The sequence below is a fragment of the Macaca nemestrina genome, chromosome 2 (genome assembly GCF_043159975.1).
Source record: "Macaca nemestrina isolate mMacNem1 chromosome 2, mMacNem.hap1, whole genome shotgun sequence".
NCBI lineage: Eukaryota > Metazoa > Chordata > Mammalia > Primates > Cercopithecidae > Macaca > Macaca nemestrina.
This window is the reverse complement of record NC_092126.1, coordinates 18213153-18232608: the sequence shown is the minus strand read 5'-3', so window position 1 is coordinate 18232608 and position 19456 is coordinate 18213153. Positions and strand designations below refer to the sequence as shown.

Sequence of the window (19456 nt, the reverse complement as noted above, 5' to 3'; positions counted from 1 at the left end):
TTACCTCTTACCTCAGACTGCATAGACCTTGGGAATTGCTCTATTTATGATCTTATTTGTGGTTCATCTTCTCTTCAAGAGAGCAAATAACTGCACAGTAGCCTAAGGAGCATCCCTTTAGCAGGTGAGAGTAGATAACTACTGTACATGGTTGACTGCCTCTCCTGGTAGAAACAAACCATTCAGTAGTTCCCTGACTGTGCCAGAGTTGTTCCCCAGTAAAATTCTACCACTTGACTCTGATGAAGGTCAGAAGGTGATCTGCTCATATCCCCTTTCAGCAAGTGAACTAATAAATTGCCCTCGGTTTTGCTCTGGGCATATTTTTTCCAAGATTAGTTTCTCCCTTAACAGGAAGAAAGTTAAAAACTCTTTCTCTGACCAATTAATGTTGGCCATCTAGTAAAGTGGTCCTCATCATTTTAGGCATTAGGGACTGGTTTTGTAGAAGACAATTTTTCCATTGACAGGGGTGTTGGGGAGGGGGATGGTTTCAGGATGAAACTCTTCCACCTCAGATCATCAGGCATTAGTTAGATTCTCAAAAGAAGTATGCAACCTATATCCCCGTAATGTGCAGTTCACAATAGGGTTCCCAATCCAATGAGAATCGAATGCCCCTCTGAAATGACAGGAAGTGGATCTCAGGCGGTAATGCTTGCTTGCCTGCTGCTCACTTCCTGCTGTGCAGCCCGGTTCCTAACAGGCCACGGATGGCTACTAGTTTGCGGCTCCAGGGTTGGAGACCCATGATCTAGTAGGTTTCTGATCATTGATGATTTTTATAGGTTTCTCTGAATATCTTAGACATATACACTTTTAGTATCAAATATGAGGCCCTCAATTTCTCAGCCATTGTGTAGCCATTTGAATTTCTGAATTCTTACTGGTTTCCACTACTAGAAACACTGTATCATTTCCCCAGAATTTTCTTTCCTTATTACTGACCTCCTTCCCCTTCTCACCTTGACCCTTCTGGTTGTAGCAATCCCATTCCATCCTACTTCTGTATTCAACTGACCCAGCAAAGCTAAATGCACCCTGACATTTTCAAGCTTACTTCTGAATCAGGCCTCCGACCTATATTACTTTCATAAATGATATGCCCTTTTTTCCTCTTAAAAATTTTAAGACAAGTCATAGAAGATATATTATAAATTAAAGGATTCCCTCACCCCACATTATGGAAATATTATTACATACAACTTTTAAAACTCAAAAGTCATGCCTGTAATTCCAGTGCTTTGGGAGGCAAAGGCGGGAGGATTACTTGAGGCCAGGAATTTGAAAACAAGTTGAGTAACACAGTGATACCCCATATCTACAAAAAAAATTTTTTTAATAAAATTAGCTGGGATTAATGGTGCACACCTCTAGTCCCAGCTACTGAGGAGGCTGAGGCGGGAGGATTGCTAGAGCCCAGGAGTTTGAAGTTACAGTGAGCTATATTGTACTCCAACCTGAGCAACACAGAGTGAGACCCTGTCTCTAAAATATTTAAAGTAAAAATAAAAACAAGTCAAAACAATGCATTAAAGGAAAAAAAAACCATACATGTTATAGTTATATACCACAGTATTTTAACATCTTGTTGAAATTCATTTTTAGTTTTATTTCTAGTCAGCAATCTTTAAAATATTTGCTTTCAATACATATTATACACATAATTTTGTATCATGACTTGTTCACTAAAGCTTTCTAAATAGAAATACTATCAAATAAATATGAGCAAAGTTAAGTGAAATTTTACTTCAGCAGCAGTACCTAGATGTTTATAAGTCATAATGTTAAGCCCCTTTTTATACATAATTTTTAATCAACTTATTTTTATTGAATTTTAATCATAACCGGTGAACAGTTGTAAATATTGTCAAAATTCACTGCAAGAAATAAACACTTTAAATATAACATCCAGAAAACAATATTATATTTGTTTTTATTAGCTTCTTGAACTCAACTTGTGCTAATTCAGTATACAATATTTAATAAAATATTCAACATTTTCTATACATTTATTAAAGTGTTGTTTTAATTCTGATTGTACAAGATGAGAAATCTTTATAATTATTTGTTTGTAATTTACCCAATTATGTATGAGGCCAGACCTTCAGAAAAGGAGAAATATTAGGCTAAAATATCAATGTTTTATTTGTCCAGGAACTGCAGTCTGTATCGGTTTGTATAAATTTTGCTGCTCCCAATTTTTTGATCCCCATTTATTTTGCAGTCTAAAAATACTTTCAACAATGGTTAAAAAAAAAAAAAAAAAAAAAAAAAAAAGTCATTCAGGCCATCATCATATTGGCTTTGTTATCGTCAATGATTCTCTGCTCCTCAAGTAAGACTAAGCATTGCAGTCTAGGGAATCTTTCTGAAGTAGCAATGCCTGGTCCCTAATGTGTACTCTTTAAGCAGTATTTCCATCATTATTACCTCCTGATATAACCTAATCATTTACAGTTATGAATATCAAATAGCTATCTCCTAAGTCAACTGATTTGTCTCAGTGAATTTATTAAAAATAAAGATGTATTTGTTAAAAGTAAAAATCCCCTATTTATTGCAATATACCATTGAAAATATTGTCTTCTAAAATATTTAGGTCCCATAGTAAAAATCCTGTCTGGAAGACCTAGAAATGTCCTAATATGGCTGAAATACTAAATTAAAACTTAACTGCTGTTGAAAATGACAAAAATGCCCCATTTTATTTTAAATAAACTATGAATGTCTCCAATATACAAATAATGTACCTGAAACATGGAAAATATTTCTGAATCTAATAACTCCTTTTTAAAAGTAAGTGACATGATTAAGCATCACTTTTCTACATACGTGGTGTGACATTTTCATTTTGTTCCAAGGTATTTTACTTTTTGTGTGACTCTTGAGTTTGTAAACATGCCATAATATTTAGTGATTATATAATGATGATTTCATGGTTCTAGCTTAGTATAAAGGTAGCTTGACAGAGCAGCAAAATCGATTTCCTTTTTTCTTTTGTGGAAAGAGACAAAAGGAAATTGAATGCAAAATTTGCATTAAGACCATATTAGAATTATGACTCAACAATCTGTTACACATGAAGTGGAAACCAGGTGTATCCAAGTGTTAGTTATTGTGCTATTATATTCAGCCAATGGGTTAAGTTCAAACAACCCTTTGTTTAACTCATGCCGTGCTGTTACCCACAATGTTCCAAATGCATATGACCTGACACTATCTCTTGTTGTCTCCTCTTGCCAAAGGTACTCAGAGACAGGACTGTCCCTAGGCAAAATCATGAAGTAGGTGAACCTTGTGTTCATTCCCTACCCTTTTGCAATGAAAATCTCACCTTAGATTCTTCCCACCTTTCTCTCCCAAGGTACCTACTCTAGTTGCTCATTCCTCTGGATTTACCCTGTGTTTTCCAGGGCGCTCATGCTAACTCCTGTTCCCCAATCACTCTTTGAGTATATAACATCCCTGCTCAAAAATACTCAGTCGCTCCGCAAGAGGAGCTGGGCAATCAAGATCCTCCGTCCTTACCTTTGGAGTCTTATTTCCCACTCTCCCCTCCACATGTTCTACTGAAAATAGCTCACTCACCTTTCCATTTTTATTTATATACTTTTTTTCATAGTATTTCTTTTGGCTGAGCTGGCCTTGACTTCTCATCTCCATCTGTGGAAATACTCCTCATCTTTTAGGTTCTGCTCACCTGTACTTCTCTACATGCCTTATCTGTTCACCCCCAGCCTCTCTCATCTGCACCCCATCCATACCACTCATAAAGCATATGGCACATATTGCTTTGTATTATAATATTTACGTATGTGTCTTGTCTCCAGGCACTGTGCTGGGCGCTTTACAAACATAATCTCTTTTAAATTTCACAACAATCTGTTGAGGTAGGTATTATTAAACTGTTTAACAGTTGAGGAAACTGAGGCTCAAATAGGTTAAATAATTTGCCGAAAGTCACACTGTTGCAAGGTAACAGAGCTAGAACTTGAACTCAGGTCTGTCTGATTTCAAAACATATGATTTCCACTGCACCCTACTGATGTCAATTCCTTTCCATCTTCTGAAAGATAGGATGGGGGTTTAAGATGAAGAAAGAGGTCAACATAGGATTTTTTCCTTAACAAATGTGTGTTGAATAAAGAGAGTTTATTGATAATTACTGTATTCCTAGCTAGAATTGTTTGGTTAGCTAGAATCTATGAGGAATTCAAGTAAAATGCAAGAAAAAATTCTTAAGTGGCCAGAACAAATAAGCATGACATAAAAAGTGAATGTTCAAGACAGTTCATAATTCAGGAGGGGCTGGATAGCATTGGTCTCTCTGAGCACCGCAGGAAAATAAGTACAAGGAAAAAGAAGTAAATGTGCAGTTGACTAGGGAAGGCTTCCTATAAGTCCCCAGAACTTAAATGATTTGAGATAATTAGTAGACTGAAGATACGACTATCATCCTAAATCTCTCATTCACTAATAATATCTCTATTGAATATAAAGCCCACCTGTTTTATTCTACCTGCAGTGCCACATCTTGGATAAATTAGGGGAGAGAAACTTAGTGTTCCTAAGGGGGAAATCTAATTCCAAATGGACAGCTTTTCCAACTGCCCTTTCCAGTTCCTGAGACCAGAGAGTTTCAGCTAAGCCACGGACAGCTCCATTCTGTGTTCAGCCTATGGCCAACCTCGAGCCGGTCACGTGGCAGAGGCTTCATCCCCGGGAAGAATTTAAATTTAGAATCTCTGTTCATCTTCACACCACTATCTTTTTGCCTCTTCCAAAAAACAAAATCCCTTTTTTCATTTCTGTTGTTGTATTCTCTTCTCATTTCTCAGTCCTCCAGCTTGTCATATTATCAGTTGCGTATTTCTTTAACGTGAATGAGACTCTTAAATTTAAAGAGGTCACGCAGTTATCATTAAACATGTGTTCTCGGTGCACCTCTGTTAACTTCTGACAGTCATTTCAATTCTGTTTGCGAACTCCGTTTCAATTTATACCAATCCCTTTATACCAATTCCGTTCATGTACGGCTCTACACTTTTGTTCCTTATACCAATCTTCATAATAATTTAAAATTTATTATTTATGGAAAGAATGCATGCAATCTAAGCTGAAAACAGCAGGCTATACTGTACATCAGGCCTTCTGTTAGAAGATTGAGAATTTTCATGTCATTTATAAGCTAAATTTGAAGAATTCAATGAGCCCAACAAGAAAACCATCCTCAACCACAATGGAAAAATAAAAAAAAAAAAAAAACTCAAACAGTAAAGGTATTTTGTTTTCTTTAAAATGTCTATGGTTTCTTATCCTTTACAAAAGTCTTCATAGCTCATCCACTTTTTTTCTAACTTTTTATTTTGGAGAATTTATAGACTCACCAGAAGTTACAAAATAAATGTACAGTGATATCCTGTTTACCTTTTGCTAAGTTTCTCCCAATTCTTATATTTTAAGTAATTATAGTACACTATCAAAGCCAGTACATTGATGTTGATCTAATTCAGTTTTAAATTTGAAAAAAGAAAAAAAAATCCACCCTAAAGGTAACCTGGACAGTTTTAAATTCCATTCAACATTGTAAGCTTTGTAAGTATTAACCATGTTGACAGTCCTGGTAAACAAAGGATAGCATGCCCATATGGCCACAGAGAAACTGTCCCCATATTGTTGGATATGATACTCAGGTCTAATTTAATTATTGGGCCAATGTCATAGCCAAGGAATGGAAAGGAGCCCATATCAGAAGACTTGGGTTGAAATCTGGTTCTGCCTCCAAATATGTGACCTTGAGCAAGTCACTTGACCTTTCCAAGCTTCAGTGTCTTCATCTATAAAATGGAGAAAATACTCCTCTTGCCTACTTCATAGGATTGTTGTGAGGATCAAATGTGATGATGTACATGAAGGAACAAGGTAGACTGTGAATCAGCACTCATGAAGATTATATTCTTTTCAGAAACTATGTCCAGTTATAGAGAAGTGTACTTTTTCTGAGGTGGTCTTATTCCTAAAAACAAAACAAAACTACCTCCTTATTAGCCATGTGTTCTAGAATTTTCATCGTATGTAAATGACCTCCCCTTTCTATCACTCTTGTTAAGATAAGAAATAGCAATATATCGAACAAGCACTCTGGAGTCATTACCTACACACCCTTTAGGCATATGGTCTATTTTTAAATAAATACTTTTTTAAACAATTCCTTCTTTAAGATTGAATGCATTTTAAGTAGCTTTTATTTTTATCCTAACTGCAGGATTCGTTCTTACTTTTTTATCATGCCATGAGACGTACAATAGGTGTTCTTGACAATAGTGTGAAATTATAAGAAAGTGAGGTTAGACAGTGGATGTTTTAAGAAATAAAAATGGAAATCATCCAAGCTGCATTGTTTCTTGGTATGTCTGAATATATAACATAAACTCCCAACTCACTGGTATATTCTGGTTTGTGGATAGTAAAAATGCTAGTCTTGGCAGTAAGGATAGAGATATATATAGAAGAAAACAAACTTAAATCATGGAAAGTAATGATAAGAGTCTTTGTGTGTACTAAATGTTTTGGGCAGCACAATAAAAACGTTAAGATTTGTTTTCTTCCCTCTTTGTCCTATATATAGGCTGGCATGGCTTTGACCTATGACCCCACAGCTGCCATACAGAATGGGTAAGTAGATCACATTTTTCTCTGTTTTAATTGTGAATAGATTTTTGAGCTCTGAATCAACACGAAAGAAAAATGTTCAAATTCGTTTTGCTTTTGTTTTACATCCTTAAACACAAACTTTAAACCAAGCATTTTTCATCATTGTAATTTTTTTCTTCGTATAATTTTTTCTGATATCCCATTCTCACAATGCCTCTGCCCACATTAAACCCTGTTCTGTCTCTCTCTCCTTCCCTCCCTTCCTCTCTGTCTCCCTCCCTCTTTATCTGTCTTTGGAGAACAGGTTAAGCTAGACAGAGAGAATAATAACTCTAGAGTTAGCTTTCAAACACTTTTTGTTGTGTGCCCAAGTCAATTTATTCTTTCTTTCTAGTGATCAGGGAAATGATAATGGAGGAAAGTCAAGTTAGTAACTCAGGTGACTGCATCTTCATTTTAATAAGAATCTGGAAATTTGTATCCACCTACTTAGAACAAGTCATATAACTTAAACTTCCTCCTCTGAAAAAGAAGTGTGAAACTACATGGTGTGGCATCTCTAAAATTCTGTGACTTCTAAATATCTTTCGTTGAAACTTTCTTCTTACTTCCTAATATCTTTGCTTAGGCTGTCTTGTATTTGCCAATAATTATTTTTTGGTTGTTTGCTTATTTCTTTTCACTGTCTTTTATTTTGGTATCTCCATGGCTTTCAGTAGTCTGTCTTTCATTCTCGGTATGAAGACTTCATTGAAGATCAACATAGAGGGTAGAATGAATTAAACTTCATTTTCTATTTTGTCAATTGCCTCTAAAGAAAATCTGTGCAATATTGAAAGTATTTAAATAATTACCTCTTATTCTTATATTATTCATTCAGGCAGTCATACATCCAGTCATTCAACAAACACCCAGTAAGTATCCCAGGCACAATACTATGTTCTATAGATTAAAAAACATGTATGATATGAGACCCTTTCCTTCAAGAGGCTCACAGTCTACTCATCCATGAAAAAGTAAAAATTAATGGTAGACTAGGGTAGGAGTATAGTCCTTTGTCCTTGAGTTGATTAAAATTTCCCTCTAGAAGTGAAAATTAAGGATACCTTTTCATATATCCAAAAGGCATTTACTTATTTCCAACAAGGTGCTATAAACTTGGTGTGTAGAAAGAAGTAAAGATATGGAGAAGAAAGTCCTCTAGAATTATATTATATAGTTGGAGATAAATAATGAACTCAGAAAGTAAAAAAAAGGCATTCTATAGTGTGGTAGTGACTGAAAATAGATGTTATAATGGAAAGGAATGACATTTATTGAACACATATTATGTGCAAAGTACTTTATATTTGTAATTTAGTGGCATATAGTTTCAAATGAATACATGTGATTACAATTAGAAATTTATATTGGAAATTTATACAAAGGAAAATAGAAACAATAGTTCAAAAAATACCTGTATGCCCACTAATTAGATTCAATAAGTATTCATATTTTAGAATATTTTACATGCATGCATATGTATGCAGGTGTGTGTTATATATACTATGTATCTACCTATCTATAGTATGTATTATGTATATATCTACATATCTACCTGTCTATAGTATTTATCTATGTATCTACTTGTAAAAAGTATCTTGTTGCCCAAGGCTCTGTGCCAAGGATTGGAGATGCAGCAGTGACCCAGACATAACTTGTTTTTGCATTTATAAAGCTTAGATTGTTAAGGATATAAATAAAATAACAATTAACTTTTATACACAATTATGTAGTCAATTATTAAATTAAAATGATGTTAAGCATTTTTAATTAGAAATATTGATACTTTTTGCTGGATCATATCACAGTAAAATTTAAACATAATATTTCTAACTTCCTACGTCTTCAAAACTAAAGACGTTAGTCACATGATAAAAATCTTGTCACATAAAATGAAATCAGTAGTAATTTCAAAATATCATCTATTATCCAGATTATTTTTCAACTTTGTTCAGTTGCCACAAAATGTATTTTACAACTGGATGATTCTGAAGCAAAATCAAAAAGTCATATCAAAATACCTTATATGAATTATTTCATTTATTTATATCATATTCCTTTTGGGTGAGTGTTAATATCCCACTTTCAGATAAGAAAATGAGGCCATGTAGTCCGAGGCAGGGCTGGGAATCAAATGCCAGTCTGTAACACAAATAGAGCCTGCTGTCTTTGTCCAGCTAGGACAAAGGGAAGGCTATAGGGAAGCAATGAGATTTGACATAGGTTATCCAGGATGACTTAGTTTATCAAGGATAGACATAAGGAAAAATGCTTATTGAGAAAGTGGACTGGTATGAAGGGAAGTGGAGTTTGTAGAGATTAACAATCCAACAAGTTTTACTGGGGTGAAAGTTTCTTGTGAAGGAGTTTTATAAGTTTAGAGCGTTTTTTTGGTGCCAGATTTGGAAGTTCAAGTATTTGGTTTTTACTTCCTAAGCCTGGGAAGTAATTATTGTTTCTTTTTTAGCAACAGAGTGGTGCGATATAAATAATGAAGACTATATTGGAGCAGGAAAATCCTCTTAGTAGGAAGCATCATTAAGAGGATATTAAAATAGTCCAGTTATAGAAGTGTAAGAGTTTGTTCTAGAGTGGCCCATGTATGAATGGAAGAAAGAAACCAAAAGGAGAGACAACCTGAAGAAACTTTCCAATCATGCATTAAGCAAGTGGCCACCAAACAATCCTACATTCAGGGTTATCCATCAAGGGCTGGGGACATACTGGTGAATAAGACACAACCAGTCTTTACTCATCTACATTGTAGCAAAGGAAATCAACGTTAAAAGTATTTTATTACTTATATACCATAAACACCCAGTGGTGAATTGTAGGGTGTTATGAATGGTCTAGTCTTGCTTGAGTGGTTAAAACTTCTCTAAACAAGTGATGCCTTGAGCTGAGCCCTGACAACATGTAATGACCAACTAAACTGGATATTATATTTGATGGCAAAAGAGAGAAACGAAAGTGAACCTGTACTATCAGCAGAAAGACAAGGAAATAAAGTGAAGATAGATGATGATATGGTTAGGCTTTATGTCCCCACCCAAATCTCATATTGAATTGTCATCTTCATAATCCCCATGTATCAAGAGAGAAACCAGGTGGAGGTAATTGAATCATGAGGGTGGTTTCCCCCATGCTATTCTCATGATAGTGAGTTCTCACAAGATCTGATGGTTTTATAAGAGGCTCATCCCCCTTTGCTTGGCACTCATCCCTTCCTGCTGCTTTGTGGATAAGTTGTCTTGCTTCCCCTTCCCTTTCTGCCATGATTGTACATTTCCTGAGGCCTCTCCAGCCGTGCTGAACTGTGAGTCGATTAAACCTCTTTCCTTTATACATTACCCAGTCTCAGGCGGTTCTTTATAGCGGTATGAAAATGGACTAATGTAGATGATATGCTCAATTTCAAACATGCCTGATTAATGTCTCACTAAGACTCACGAAGTCTCACTAAGACAAACTAAGATTCGTTAAGACAAAAAAAGATCAAGAGTCAGTGGTAAATGTAGAACTGAAGTTAGGGAATGATAATTTCTTATGCATGACTTTAATCAATCATTCTCTAATGAACAGTTTAAAATTCTCCAAAGACATAATTTTCCAAAAACCTTTAATTATTACAAATCGACAATAGAAAATAAATCGAGGTTTCAACTCCTAATCTGAGAAATCCAAAGTGAACTTTGGGCAGTGCAATGTTCAAGGCAGCGAGGACAGCCTAGAACACAGTGAACATTTCTCTTTTTTCCTCAAAGTCTCCACCTGACATTTCAGGTTACCACCCCTGGATCCTATTGGGGTTGCTACAGGTACATCTGTCAACCTTAAATCACCTGAAATATGAAATGTCTCTGTACCTTACATTAACACTATAACATTGTATCCTTTAAACTATTTGAAGAGTTGCAAAAATGGTTCACCCTCTGCCATTACCCACTTAGATATTTACAACAATGAATATTATTTTCCTCAAGAAACAAACAGTTAAGCTGCTGAAGATATCCAAATCAAGAGATTTTATGTACTATTATATTATCTCATATTATATTATCTAATCTCATATATCTAATATCATATAATAAATAATTTTAGTCCATTGAAAGTAGGCATATTATCTTTCCTCACTTTATTTTCTTGTCTTGCTGCTAATGATAGCACCAGTCCCTCTCTTCAGTACTTCCTGTGCAACAAATATTCCTACCCACTTTTACTAATCTTACTCAGGGTTTGGTCTCTTCTCACCTTCTTTCTTCTAGTTGCTCTCGTCTACCTCTCTTGCTTTCAGGAAAGTAAGACTCCCGAGTCTATACTTCAAGTGTGTAACTAGCTTCAGAGATCAATGACCTGTGGTTTTAGCTTACTAGGTATTGCTACTATGTCTTTGTCCCAAACTGAGATCATTATCCTCATCAATATATTGTAATACAAACTACACAAATTCAAACAAAACACACATATCAAATTTTGTTTTCCTTTGTTTTAAATTCTCTCTAAAGCCATTAGGGTATGATCTCCACTCCTCTGGGCTCTTTCTTATCCTACATTCTTCACAATAAAACTAGTCATTAAGATTTGTGCAATCTATATCTGATGTGTATTCTCAACCCAGCCCTTCCTCCCTGCCACTGGTTGAATTTCTTCAATTACCATTTCCTACCTATACTAAGCTTTTTACTCCCTTTAACATACCTCCCCCAACAAACAATTTTCACATTGATTTTTGAATAATTTTTAAGCAAATGTAACTACAGAAATCACCTGCCTACTTGACTTAAAGTATTACGTGGCCTTTACTAACTACAGAACAACACTCAAACTCCCCCAGATAGTACAAATAGAACTTCATAATTTGGTTACTGCCACTGAACTGGACTGTCTGTGATTCTTGGAACATCCCATGCTACTTTGTACCTCTGTGTCTTGTTGAACGTGGAATTCTCTCTGCCTGAGTTCCCATATGGTAAAACTCACTCTCCATGACCCCACCACCACACACATACACATTTACACACACCATATAGATATGGGTATCAGTAACTACATAATAACATACTTTTTAAAAAAAGTATAATACACTTTTTAAAGTACTGTCTTCATTTCAAGAACATCATTAAATCATACCAGGCAGAACTAGTTATGCTATTCGTCATAAGAAAAACAGTTTAAGCAATGGTTAAGAGTGAAAACTTCAGAATCATCCTGCCCAGGGATGCATTCAAACTCTGTCATTTACCAGATGTGTGATCATGGATCCATTGTCCATACTTTAGTTTCTTCCTCTGTGAAATAAAGATAATAATATCAGCACCTTTTCATAAAGTTTTGTAAAGATTAAAGGAACCTGGTGTGGTACAAGATAATGATCAATGTAAATGTTGACATTATTGTTGCCCTATGTTTGGCATTACCATGATAGGTTTGACAATTAGTCTTTTTTATTATGTAGTTCTTGATACCCATATCTATAATAGTTCTCTGCTAGAATATAACTCAATGAAGATAGGCACCATATCTTATTCATTTTCATAGACTGTTTAACTCAGTATTGTGAATGCTAAATCAGGACTAGGAAATGTGACAGATGACATCTGCTTGGCTCCAGCAAGTTGACCTCAGGGAAACCATCCTCGTCCCCAGCCATCAAGTCAGTCTTTCCCCATATAACATATTAACCTAATTCTCCTAAAATATTACCTCTAGTTTCACCCAAAGCAGCCAAACTGCCCATGAGTTTCTCTGTCTTGAGTGAAGAATGGAATTTTGGAAGCCTTGGCTATCCATTGTGTTGTTGGCAATAAGAACATAGAAAGTTTAATTCAGAAATTAAAGAAATAGGAGAATTGTAGCTAATTAATCTTATTTATTTGATACTTCATTATAGAAATTATTTTTAAAGGGTTTTGCTTATCTTTGGTTTCATTACCTTTATATGGTAACATTCCCAATAGTAGGACACCAGTAGAACCAACATTTCTATGCGTGTGAGATGTCACACAAATATTTTCTCAACATACTGTTTCTTGAGTTAACATTGGGACATGCCTCTTAGAGATGTGGAAGCTGATTTAAACAACTTAGTTAGCATACCAAGGAGCCTAACATAAGTGTCCATAATAAAGTATATTATTCCTCATTCCCATTGCTGTATTCAATTTAGCCAGCAAATCTAACTTAGAGATAAGTAACTTAACAGAAAGGTAAATATTACTGTAGAGAAGAGCCTGGTCCCATTTTACATAGAACACAGGGTATCCAAAGATGTAGTTGAAACTTACTCCAATCCAGTTAATATTGTTCAAAGTTGCTTAATGCTGATTCACTTGAGTTCAATAAGCTTAACACATTTTTTTTCAACTTTCTATCTATACTACAGTTTAAAATTAGAAAAAAGAAAATGTTCACATCATATTAGGAACAATGGACATATATACAAGTCTACTATCAGATAGAATGCAAAACTATTATGATTAAACCACAAAGTACTATAAGATATATGTCTATATTAACTTTTGTATGTATAAAATGTTTCTGAAGGAGTACACAAGAAAGCATGATGGTGATTATCTGGGGAGGGCCAACGGAGTAGTGGGAAATAGGGTGAGAGGGAAACTTGTCTTTTAATGTTTGCCTTTTTATATTTTTTCAAAAAGAAAAAGCAAATTATTTCCATAGGACCGTGCAGGAAAGGCAATTGTGTTCTGAAGAGGAATTGGGAAGGCTTCTTGATAGTGCACTGACATGAGCTTTTCCTCTTGGAGAGGTGCCACATCCTAGCTGACCGACGTATTTTGTGATCCTATGGAATCCTCTAGCTGTAAACTAAGCCATAGGGATTTTTGAGTACTTTAAGCAAGTATGTGTCTGAGTTGTAGCTAGTAGGTTAAATTATGTAAAGAGTTACATGGCCTGAATCTCATAACCTTCACATTAATACAGAAACATGAAACTGAAATAAAGACTCCCGAAGTTAGCTTGATTGTTAGGTAAGGAAGAACAAACATTTCATAACTACACTATGGTGAATCTGTGCTGTTTGCATTTTAGGCAGTAGAAAATGTCAGTTCTGTCATCTGCCTGAATCTATCCAAGTTATCACTTAAAAAATTAGATTAATATCACTTTTATCTAGGACTCTGAAGGGTAGAGTGAAGAAGTGTCTGAGTCACAACAGAAAAGTAAAAATCTTAGCACTTTTTACTATAGGCTAACTTACAAGAACAAAAATGTCCATTCTCTTAGAACTATCTGGTAAAACTCTGTAATTTGTTTTCACTATTGCCCTATTACTCTTTTAGCAATCCAATATGAAGTTCCATCCTTTCAAAGATGAACAGGGGAAGTGGGAAATATTCCCTCCCATATTCAAAATCTCATCTTTCCTGTGCCCTTTTCATTGAGAGCTGCTGTGTAAAAGCCTCTTGGATTGTTTTATTTGAATAAAATATATTCTTGGGGGAGATGTGAAAAAGAATGTTTTGTACAGCATTGGTTTGCTGGCTGCTTTATATGGGCATTTGATATTAAGCAATATGGAAACCTTATCTTATTATACTAGGAAAGGAATCTAATGTGAAGGATACGTTGGTATGACAATAAAAATGACCAATAACTTATTAATCTTGTACTATTATGTTACCCTGAGGATAGTATTCATGGTTCTAGCCCTAACAATATTGCCTGTGGACATGAAACACAAGCCAGTGCTGTTTATTTCAATGCATAAATAGGATTTGTTTTTTGTACAGTAAAAAAAAAAAAAAATCTACCCTGGGGTTATTGATATATTCATGTTATTTTTATTGTCAGTGAAGTAAGATTTTACCATATTGCTACTGACTGCCAAATCCCCTGAAGATGACTTTTCTGCAGGCAAAATAATGTCCTATTAGTGACCTAGATTTGCATTTTCTGGATTTCTGGAGGACACTTGCCTTTAATGCCAAAGAACCAAGTAATTCTTTGCATTCCTTGAAAATATTAAGTTTTTCAAAGACTAGCTTAGACTTCCGTGGATCATACTTAGTTTACGTCTCTTATCCACTTTGGTATTTAATCTTTTGCTCATGTAAAAGAAACCTCCCCAGAAGTAACTAGCTCATGCTCATGTGCTTAAGCAGGGTATCGCAATCTTGATGTTACTGCCATTCAGGACTAGAAAATGTTTGCCGTAGGAGCTGTTCTATGCATTGTAGCATGTGTAGCAGCATCCCAGGCCTTTACTCACTAGATGCCAGTAGCTCCCCACTCTGCTCCAGTTGTGACAACAAAAAATGTCTCCAGACATTGCCAAATGTCTGCTGGAGAGCAAAATCACCTGTAGCTTAGAACCAGTGGGTTAAGTGTAAAAGAGGCACTTGGTATATACATAATGCCATGTGAATCTTCGTGAAGAAGTAAACTTTTACCAGGAAAATAACTTGTTAAACAACTCATTCCCATTTTCTGTAACATTTGCAAGGCGTAATGAATAGTGCATATATTACCAAATACAAAAACATTAATTCACATGTTTTGAATTACCTCATTTTGTTATTCTGCCTAGAAAGTTCCCCAATAGCATAACATCTCTGCTTGAAGTATTTATTTATTTTTATTTTTTTTTTAATGTGATGCCTGTGTGAAAATGTTTTCAAACCCTGACCATGGCAGGGACTGAGAAAAAGCTGAGAGATTTGGAAACACATTCTGTAGTTCCCTCCTTAGAGTCTGGCCTCGTGTATTTTTTTTAGATATGGTACCTCTAAGCCTCAGATGCAATGGTAGCCTCTCCTGTCATGGTTTAAACAGGGTGTATAGTTGGACTTGAGAAGAGCTTATTTCAGAATACTAGAATTAGGAGATCAAGACGGCATGCCGAGTCCGTTCTTCCCAGAACATTTTCAGTTCTAAATGACTCTCTGAGTTGAGTGGCAGTATTGGAATTTGCTGGGAAGTATGAAATGTAATTCTTGTTTGATGGATAGGATTAGAGCAGATAGAACAAAAATGCATTAAATTTTCCCCCAAGGGTTGCTTTTGCTAGTATCAGTTTACTTGGCTGCTTTCTTTATGTTTCTGTTCTCTGTTTTCCCCATAGAATTTCCTGTAAACTTTGCCTGTCAATCCAATCTTTATTGCTTTCATTTTTAATACTCCAATTGGCGCATTTTACAAAATAGACCAGCCATGCTAAAATGTAACGTGTGGTTTGCTTTGTCTGTACAAGAGGCTGAACCTGGATTTCTACCAGAAGTTAAACCACTGCACGGTGTATAAGGAGGGCTGTTTGTTGAGTGGCCTTGGATGCCTCACGTGTCATTATGAGCCTCAAATGCTGTTCAGTGCCTCACAAATAAGATTGTCAAGGAGAAGACTTAGAAGAATTTTCAAATGCAAACCGTGATTTTCATAGAAAAGGACTGTTTGTTTTTTTGTTTTTGTTTTTTTTCTAGTTTCTAATGCCCCTGCATGCTTAGAAAGTAGGTACATTATTTAAGCTTCCTCTTAGCATTTAATACATGGTGTTGGACCATCTTCTCCGGGCTGTCATTCCTCAGCTTCCTACCTCTTTCAGGGACCTTTCTCCTATGGTCCCGCCACCATGGCATTGCCCTTCCTGTATGATAATCACTGCTGAATTCCACAAGCTGCTCTGCATTTATTCATTCATTCAACGTAGAGTTACCAAGTATCTACTATCTCCCAGGCTCTGTTCTAGGCAACCATACTGATATACACTCAGCCCCCTTGGACCTGACATTCTAGAATGAGAAATAGTCAATACATTGTATTTGTCAGTTCAGGCTGCCATAACAAAGTGGCTTGATTGATTTGGTGGCTTAAACAACAAAAATTTATCTTTCCTCAGTTCTGAATGGTAGAAATTCAAGATCAGTGTAGCTGATTCTGGTAAGGGCTCTCTTCTCCTGGATTGTAGATGGCTGCCATCTTTTTTGTTTGTTTGTTTGTTTGTTTTTTTAGAAAAGATCTCACTTTTGTCCAGGCTGGAGTGTGATAGCACAATCACGGCTCACTGCAGCTTCGATCTTCTGAACTTAAATTATCTTCCCACTTCACCTCCCAAGTAGAAGGGAATACAGATATGCACCACCATGCCCAACTAATTTTTGTATTTTTGTAGAGACGGGGTCTCACCATGTTGCTCACACTGGTCTCAAACTCCCGGGGCTTTTTATGTCCTTACATGGCCTTTCCTCAGTGTGTGCATGTGAGAGAGCCTGAGTGAGCTGTCTGATGTATCCTCTTAAAAGAACACTAATTCTATTTCATTAAGGCTCCACCCTTATCTCCTCATTTAACCCCAATTACTTCCTTAGACACCCCATCTTCAAATACAGCCACAGAAGGAGTTAGAGCTTCAGTATGTAAATTTAGGGGATCACAAACATTCAGTCCATAATATATAAAAAGAATTTTTTAAATTACCACTTCAGATAGTGATAAGAGAACTATACAAATAAATCAGGAGAAGGGGATAGAAAACAATTGGGGTAGACATGGCAGTTGCTAATTTAGCTATAATCCTCTCTGAAAAAGGGACAGTGGAGTGAGACCAGAAATGAAAAAGAGACAGCCTTATAAAATGTTGAAGAAGCGAGCATTTTAGGTAGAAAGAACTGCAAGTTCAGTGTAGAGACGACAGTGAGAATGATGAGATCACAGGACAGAAAGTAGTTTGGTTGAATCCTAGTCAGCTACGGAGAAAAGGCTAAGAAAACAATATCAGAGAAGTAGGCAATAGCCTGATTGTGCTAGCCAGTGCAAGGACTGAACATTTGTTTTCATGGCAATGGAAAGTCTATGGAGAGCTTTAGGCTGATTAATACCTAAATATGGTACAATTTAAGTGACTAAATAAAGAAACTCAGAGGGATATTTTACAATCTTACCCATCTTTGTTAGATATAGTAAATGTTGAATAATTTTTTAAAATGAAAAGATGAGTGTTTTCTTACATAGTAATTCTTTTTAAAAAAATCAGATTTATTAGATATAATTTACATACAGTATATTCACTCTCTTTAGTGTACAGTTCGATGATTCTGACAAATACATACAATCATGTAACCGCCACCACAATCAAGATGTAGAACAGGTATCTCCCCTCCTCAAATTCCCTCGTGCTCATTTGGAATCAACCCCTTCCTCCACCCCTCTATATTTTTGCCTTTTCCCTAGTGTGATATAAATGAAATCACATAGTATATACCCCTTTGAGTCTGACTTCTTCCATTTAGCAAAATTTACTTGAGATTCCTCACGGTGAATGTTTCAGTAGTTATTTTCCTTTTATTACTAAGTTGTGTTCCATTGTATGGATGTGCCACAATTTGATTATTAATTCAGAGGAAGGACATTTGGGTTGTTTCCAGTTTGGGCTAAGCATGAATAGTCTCTATAAACATTTGGATTAAAGTTTTTCCATAAACAAATTTTTTATTTAATTTTGGTTAGTATGGAGAAATGGGACTGCTGGGCCATAGGGAATGTATATGTTCAGTTTTAAAAGAAACTGCAAAGCTGTTTTCCAAAATGGGTGTAATGTTTTGCTTTCCCAGTAACATTGAATGAGAATTCCACTTTCTCTGCATCCTTGTCAGCTGTTAGTATTGTCTTTAAAAGCAAAAAACCTTGCATTATCTCTTTTTGTCATTCTATCAGGTGTATAGTCAGTGGCTTCTTTTAAACATCACAACTATAAATTTATGGGTCTGGTGAGTATGGATAGTAAGAATGTAATGTATGATGGGATAATTTTTTTCATCTACACTATGTTTTTTACCCAAAAGAGTATGATCTTATCAAATCATTGTTAAGAGTTAAAGTACATTTAAGACTATAATTTAAGTACACTTAAGACTATATCTTTGCTTGAAGACTTTTATACAAAATAAGCTTAAAGAATTTATTCCTTGAATCCTGACAACCTTGAATTCAAGTCCTCCCATATTTAATGGGAGTCTCGTGGGATGCTTTCTTAGAAAGGCAACTCATGAAAATCTCTATTTAAAATATCAGTGACCCCTGAGGTTGGATGAAATCTTTGTCTCACAGATTCCAAGCTCAGTCATACTATTAGAAAAATAAACCATACTAATTGAGTTTTGCTGAAAGTACAATAAAGTGAAAGAATTATACCGTTATTTCTCACATGCATTTTTCCAACCTATCCTCACATCGCTGACATACTCCATCTCAGGCAACCTGGTTTTGTCTGTTCTGTGACTGGTCACTCTAGCCTTTCACTTACCAGTAAGACACGGGGGAAACACAATTTAAAATTCTGCTGAAGGATTTGAGCATTCGATAACTCATGGACTCGACAGTATAGTATGGCAGAAATGGACATTTCACTGATTTTCATATCCAAAAGCTACCCTTTAATAGGTCTCCAGAAGAATCATCCCTCCTCTGATTTGTGAATTCCTGATCTTGTAGCATTCTACAATCGTTCAGTGAAGGGCTCTGGAGTACTAGAACATTCAATGTTTTTACAGAGTCTATAGGAGCGTATCATATAGTCTTCAGTGTCTCTGCCAGTGCCTTGACGTAATCCAGAAAGCATTCCTATTCCAACCTCAATTCAAATTGTCCTGTTGCTTCTCTTTTCATGGAGAAAGTATTTTCTGCATGAGGGCATGGACCTATGCCTAACACAAAATATCCATAACTTTCTAGGAACTGGTCTTTATTTCCTGACTGAAGACACAGATGCAGTTCCTGTATCTGTAACATCAGTCACTTTTGT

General features: G+C 35.6%; 1 protein-coding gene across 13 annotated transcripts in view; it reads left to right on the top strand.

Moving 5' to 3' along the window:
* The window catches only part of LOC105470974 (RNA binding motif single stranded interacting protein 3), a 1471638-nt gene that overhangs the window by 1327503 nt on the left and 124679 nt on the right, over nucleotides 1–19456 (top strand). For all 13 annotated transcript variants that reach the window (XM_071090773.1, XM_071090775.1, XM_071090774.1 and 10 more), the window contains one exon: nucleotides 6632–6678. In XM_071090773.1, coding sequence (XP_070946874.1) covers nucleotides 6632–6678 — 47 coding nt within the window. The remainder of the gene's footprint in view (nucleotides 1–6631; nucleotides 6679–19456) is intronic.